Source organism: Anser brachyrhynchus (assembly GCF_964034855.1).
Source record: "Anser brachyrhynchus genome assembly, chromosome: 7".
Lineage (NCBI taxonomy): Eukaryota > Metazoa > Chordata > Aves > Anseriformes > Anatidae > Anser > Anser brachyrhynchus.
In genome coordinates this window covers 662,162-669,070 of record NC_137701.1, presented here as the reverse complement: position 1 = coordinate 669,070, position 6,909 = coordinate 662,162, and the positions used below count along the sequence as shown (strand labels likewise).

The window sequence follows — 6,909 nt, the reverse complement described above, 5'->3', positions numbered from 1 at the left end:
TGTCTTTGCCCCCTTGAAGCTCACAGGTGTTAACAGAAAGAGGAATATGGGCTGTTATGGGCAAGCGATAGTTGTCTGAATGAAGATCTGTTTTGATGTAAGACTTTTTTCAGAATTCTAATGGATTGACAGTTTGGATTAGAGAAAAATCTGAGCATATGCCTTAGGGATCTTTCTTCCTCTATGCAGTTACAGTGCTAAGCAGGCTATATAGCAAACTATAACATTTCTCGTTAGCAATTGAATGAATGAGTCCTAAGAAGAGAAGTTTTGGTGAAGGTTTGTATAGTTTTTCTACAGGAATGATACTTGAAACGAGTGCCAAGTATAAAAAGAAAAAAAAAGCTTAATTTTTGGTTTCATATTTAAGTCACACAGAAAGATACAGGCCAAGAGTGTGAAAAAGAGTAGTAGAAGAGAGCATTCTGCATGTCTGCTAACGATGACTCAGTTTTTGATACTCACCAAACTCATTGTGAGAGAGTTTTTTTCTCATTTTAATAGGAAAAATCTATTCCATAAAACTATGACCATGAATATTCAGATTATTTTTTCTTTTATTGGATGTTATATAAGCTGCCTGTAAGTTAATTTAAGTATTTACGTTAACATTAAGTATTTAATTAATATTAAGTTAATATTAAGTATTTAAGTTAATTTAAGTTTCAAATCATTAAATGGGACTTCCGGATGATGCAATATAAAGAAATCGTAAACACTGTTGTTTATTCCTGTAACACAAATAAAATAATGGTCCAAATATCAAAAGTTCCATAAACTTTTCAAATCAAAACTGTGAAACAGATGTAAGCTACAGGATGCACTGAATATCAGTAGTACCAACTTACATCCCTGCCTAGTCATTTCTAAGTAGATCATGATAGTACTGTACAAATTTCGGTCAGATTTCCTATGCCATTTAAAACATAACTCATCCAATCTTAGTAATCAAATAAAGTAAGTGGCAGGGATGAAAATTGAAGTTGTTAAGAGGCTCTCTTCTGATTTTTATATTTGCATCCTGATACATGGTATAGACTGTATTTACCAGAACACAATCTTCAGTGCTGCTAGTCTGACTTTCTTTGGTGCTTTTTGTGTTTAGTTTGGTTGTTGAACCTACCTGCTTCTTTAAACATTACCTTTTTCCACGTTCACTGCTGTAATGACTTTAGAAACTTTGGCAGCTATCCTGCCTAATTTTGCAAGAGGAACACTTTCTCACTTGTCTTGAGAGTGTACTCTTAATTGAAGCCATGCGAGGGTAGTTAGAAAGGATGATGCTTCTCCAGAGCTTTGATGACTAAAGTATAGAAAAGAAAGAAAAAAAATGTGATCTGTGCGTCTCTGTTCTGCACAGGTTTTGAGTTAACTTTCAGTGTTCTTGCTGTACAGTTGTTGAATAGAGTATAATGTGGAAGCAGGCCTGCCATAAATTAAAATGACGTGGTAGACAGAGGTGGGGAGATCGGGATTTCTTCTGGAAACTTGCTTTCTCTTAATTTGTATGGATTTTTGTTCTATTTAATTTTGTTAATAAATTGGGTGGGATGGGGTGAGAAAGTAGTATGTCTTGTATAAGAAAAATTAAAATTTGCAACTTTAGGAAGTGGAGGAACCAGTGCTACCGAACATACCCCTACCCATCAGTGCTGCATCGCTGCCTCAGTTCAATTCTAGTTTCGTTGGTAGTAGCGCTGTCTCAGCGTCACCGAGCGCTGTTTCAACAGCAGCAATGAGCACGGCAACTCCAGCAGCTGCGACGGGCATGGCAAATCCATCAGAGGTGGAGGGCATGACAGATCCATCAGAGGTGGAGGGCATGACAGATCCATCGGAGGTGGAGGACTTGACAGATCTATCAGAGGAGGAGGTGGAGGACATGATATATACAACGGCGACGTCGGGCATAACGTGTTCAACAGTGCCCTCAGGCTTGACATATCCAATAATGGCGGCGGGCATGCCATATCTACTGATGACAAAGGACATATCAAGGTCAACAGCGGCAACGACAAGCGTGGCAAATTCAACGGAGGCGGCAGGCATGGCAGATGCAGCAGCGACGGCGGCGGGCAAGGTAAATCTTTATGCTATAAATAATGTTTACAATGAGTATACTGCTTTATTGCGAGTTGACTTTTTCTGTGGTGCTCATGAAACTAACAAATATTAGTTTCTACGCAGCTGAATGAATTGGGGTTGTATGCCAGTTTGGGGAAAAAGGCATAAATGTTTTGATTCTGCTTCTCTCAGTCTTAGAGCCTGCCAACTCCCATTTAACGTGATTGTATAACTGCTTCAAATGCTGTGGAAGTCTGCGGGGGAAGGGGGGTGTGGACTTTATGCCAAGTTATTTATAGTGGTTTTGGCAGGGGTAGAGTTAATTTTCTTCGTAGTAGATGATGCTGTGTTGCAGATTTGTGAGCAAAACAGTGTTGGTAAGGCACTGGTGTTTTAGCTGTTGCTGAGCAGTGCTCACACAGTGACAAGTCCTTTTCTGTTTCTCACGCTGCCCTGCCAGCGAGGAGGTCGGGGATGCACAAGAGGCTGGGAGGGCACTCAGCCAGGACAGCGGAGCCCAGAGGACCGAAGGGATATTCCACACCATTTAGCATCGTGCTCAGCAATAAATGCTGGGGGAAAGAAGGGGAAGGAGTGGGGAGTATGTACAGGGTTATGGCATTTGTCTTTCCAGGTAGCCATTACATGCGATGAGTCATTAATGCTACCTCAAATTTAACAACTTTACTTCTTTATTTCCGGTTCTTTTCCCTGTTACACTTGGAGGGAGTGAGCGAGTGGCTGTGTGGTGCTTAGTTGCCTGCAATGGTTAAACCACAACTTTATTTAAGTTATTAAATTAGAGGTAACGTGGTCATATAAGCCTCACATAGAATGAGCCTAGGGTGCAATAATTGGCATATTATTGCAATAAAATAAACATTAATCTGTTCCAGAGTACTTGAAATATTTTTTGTACGGTTTGAAGTAGACAGCTGCTTTAACATGTTGAGGTGTTTGCTGAAGTTCTTGGAGTATCATTGGGCTGAGTTTGCCGTTCTTCAGCTTCCTGGCTTGCTTTTCCGTGCATTTAGACCTAAGTAGCATCTCCAGCTTTTCCTCTCAGTTTCTGGAATTTGGTTTTGAAGATATTGTCCTATACCCACTTGGAAACTTCCCTGTGTTTTATTATTACTTTCATCTGCAAAATAACTCAAACATCAGGTTTTTCGACGTCACTGCGGGACTTCTGTTGGGTAGTGAATTCAGGTAGTTGTTGCTCTTAAATATAAACCTTTAATTCTTTTGAAAATACAGATACAACCAGCAGGTACTGTTAGCAGTCCTGAGTTCGCGTTTTCATCTCCAGTTGTGAAATCTACTGAGGCAGAAGTGCTACCTACGTCTTCTGTAAGTAAAATAATAAAGGAGCTTGACTTTTTTTCTTAGGCATTTAGTAGGCTGTTGCAGAACACTAAAGCAGAATCTGCCTTAATGGAGAAAAGTATGTAGGCTTCTGGCTTATAATTTGTCATTCAGCATGCGTGCTACAAATGTGAAGAGCAGCTTTCAGATTTGGTTTTGTGTGTGCATTCGATTGAAGTTCCTGTGGCTTGAGAATCTGAAAAACCTCTCTTGTTCATAGCAGATTGGGTTTACATTTAGTGTTCCCGTTGTAAAATCGGCAGAACTTTCTGGACCCAGTGGTACTCCAGTGACGCCCTTTCTTACCCTAGGTAACTGAAACTTTAGCACTTCAGATCTGAAGTGCTGATTTTCCTTTTTTTCTTTATTAAATCTTCAATCTGTCTTGTCTGCGCATGCTAGCAATTCCAGGCAGTGTTGGACTTCTGCAGTATTTTTCCAGTGACAGATCTGCTTTTATATTTTTTTTTTGTTTTGTTGCTTTTTGTTTTGCTTGTAATCATAAAGCATTGCAAAGTAAGTAGAATTTGTGAAGAGTCTTATGTGAGAAGCATGAAAGCTGGAAATTCTTGTTTCTAACAAAAGTGAGTATAATCTGCTCTAACTAGGTCACATTGTGAAAGCTGTTTTTGTTTTCTTTTGTTTCAAAAGACACCACCACCTCAACCAACATCAACACACAGAAAGAGGAGGTCAAAGATTTTGCTGGTGGTCCCTTCACCACTGCCCACGTATTAAAGGAAGGAAGCGTCTTAGACGTTCTAAAAAATCCTGGAGAGATAATGAACTCCTTTTAAAAAGATGCTGCAAAAAATACGCTAGCATTTTTTATTAAAAAAAAACCAACACACGACTTATGGTTAATAGAGTATCTGCTATAAATATGAATGTAGGAGAGCATTACATTAAGCGCTGCGTTTGTTAGGGTGCATCTGCCCCCTTCTATTCTAAGTGGTGTTTGTTGCTGGAAGTAAAACTGCAAGATGAAAAGCAGATGGGTTGCATCTCCTTTACGTGTTAGGATGTAATTGTAAATGAGGTACTAAGAGAATTAGCCAGATAATCGGTGTTTCATTTTAAGTAAATACAATTTGTGGAATTGAAAAGGAAATGTTTGTAAAACTCAACACTCCTGTCCCACCTTCAGCCCAGGTGAAGAAAGAATAGGAAAGAGCTTCAGTTCCAAATACATGGCGAAAGCTGCGAATCTTTGGGCCTTAGCTTACAATGGCTCCTGTGGATTAAAATTTAAACTGCAAACAGAAGTGGAGTGTTTTACGTTAAAAACCCTTTTCTGAATTTTGTTTTTAAGCAATTGCAATTGTTTTCAACAGTTTCATAAAGTGTGTCTGTGGAAAAGATATCTTTTAAGAAAAAGGGCTTTATTGAATTTGATCTTTTCCCAAAAGTCTTCTTCTAACTTACATACTTGTTAAGAAGGCAGCACATTTCTCTGTTGGAAAGAGCTAAGTGAGAGAAAATACATTGTGCATTTTGTTTAAGGAAAGACCTCTGAGTGAAGTGACATTCACTTTCTTTATCGGTTTAAAAGAAGCAGAATCTAAATCCACATTGTTCAAAGACTTCATTTTTGACTAAAAAAAACCCAACAAACAAACCACAAAACAACTATGTTCAAGGTAGATTTACAAGCAACTTGAGCTGCTGTTTAAGATGCATTTCCTTTAGTCTTTCTGTATTAGTAGCTTGTCTTTTCTGTTAAAATTGCCACCTTTTAAATAAGGAGTTGTCCTGTGTCCGATGCATTTTGAAAAAGATTATAGAAAATTAGACAGTTGTTCAATTGTCTTGAGTTTTTATTATTTAATTAATATTCAGCATCTGTGGGAAAATACCGTATGGATTGCTGCTCCGAGTACAAACTTCTGTACAGTTACTGGAGTAGATTTGAGTCATCTGCTACGGAAGGAGGAGCTTTAGAAATCTGATTCGATTGGGCATCGCGTCTTAATCAAATTGCATTATTTCCATTCCACGTTGGACTGTCAGATTTCAGTCAGCTACTGTCTGTTTGTACTTGTATCGACCAGTGAAAATGTTGATTTAAAGCTTGCTTGGAAACAAAGAGTTAAATGAAGCTTTAACGAAATGTTCTGTTGTGACCCAGTGCAGCAGATGAAATTTCATCCGTTTAGATAAGATTTCTGGGGACTTCCTGTTGCGCTCGGTCTGAATGTCTAGTTGTAACCATTGGCACCTGGGTTGAAATTTTTGCCCTCTAGTAAAGTCACTTAGTTACATGTAGTGAGGTGCTGGGCTAACAGGAAGACTTTTTTTTCTTGCTTCCTAGACTTTGGATTGTTGAAAACACGCTCTTCTACGTCTGCACAACCTACAACAAGCACAGTGGTTTATACTAGGCCTGCAATAACAACTTTTTCTGCAGGTAAAGAGACTTCTAAACAAGCATCGTACTGGCAATCTGATACATGTGACCCTTTTCTGCAAAACAAAGACATAAAGGACAAATGTGTAACTTGTCAAGCTACTAAAGCGTCAACAGTTGAGAGTATGAAACAGACAGTAAGTTCAAGTCAATGCGACACCTCAAAGCCAGCAGCGCCCCCAGCAGGGATGCTGGGCTTTGGAGACAAATTCAAAACAGTACCTGGAACGTGGGATTGTGATACATGTCTTGTCCAAAACAAACCGGAAGCTACAAAATGTATAGCATGTGAGACACCAAAACCTGGAACGGGAGTAATGCCTGCTCTGACATGACCAGTGGTCACAGACAGCTCGGTGACAGTGACATCCTCCTCGAGCAGCACTGACACAACAGCCACTCTGGGCTTTGGAGACAAATTTAAGAAGGCGAAAGGCTCTTGGGACTGTGGAATATGCCTTGTACCAAATAAGACGGAAGATAACAAATGTGTAGCCTGTCAGTCTGAGAAACCAGGTATGGTCCTTTTTTTCCTGTTGTTTCCATCCTAGCCTCTGTGAATCTTGTACAGAATAAAAGTACGTTGCATATATGGAATATTTTAAGCAACACGATTCCCAGGTACGGTTGATGGGTTAGCGGCTGTCTGCAGGATTGGTTTACAGGCACTTCAGAGGTCTCAGCCCAGGTTCCAGCCTGTCGCATAAATTGAACTGATTGTGAAATGTATTAGTACGGAGCTGGATCAATGCAGATACCCCCGGCTTTGCAGCTGGTGAGGGAAGATGGCTGAAGTGGGTGACTTAATTTAAAAACAACATAGTGATTTTTCACTGGCGAAAATGAGAACTCCATAGAAAGAGTTAAAAATGACTGCGTTTTTCTCTTTCAAAAAATAAGTAAAAAAAATTACAGAATGTGTCCAAAATGCCTCTACTCACCGTTTGTATGTAATTGAGGGGAGATGTGAAGCCAGATTTCAAGACAGTGTAGTCTTAACTAGTCTTAAGCTAAAGCAGAGAGATGCCTATGAAGGTCAGTGGTGGGCTTCAAGAAAGCGAGTGACCCGCTGG

At 39.6% G+C, this 6,909-nt stretch overlaps 1 protein-coding gene across 1 annotated transcript; it reads left to right on the top strand.

The window, feature by feature from the left end:
* Positions 1–306: 306 nt before the first annotated feature.
* Positions 307–6,114, top strand: LOC308198063 (uncharacterized protein). The gene is made up of 2 exons (XM_080599617.1): positions 307–2,080; positions 3,322–6,114. The coding sequence occupies exons 1-2, from the start codon at positions 1,736–1,738 to the stop codon at positions 3,451–3,453; spliced, it is 477 nt and encodes a 158-aa protein (XP_080455743.1). The 5' UTR covers positions 307–1,735; the 3' UTR covers positions 3,454–6,114.
* Positions 6,115–6,909: the final 795 nt, after the last annotated feature.

Excerpts from the sequence above, each read along its gene's own strand:
- LOC308198063 (XM_080599617.1), top strand. The coding sequence starts at position 1,736 with ATGAGCACGGCAACTCCAGCAGCTGCGACGGGCATGGCAAATCCATCA. Across the intron at positions 2,081-3,321 it reads CAGCGACGGCGGCGGGCAAG|ATACAACCAGCAGGTACTGT; the intron begins GTAAATCTTTAT and ends TTGAAAATACAG.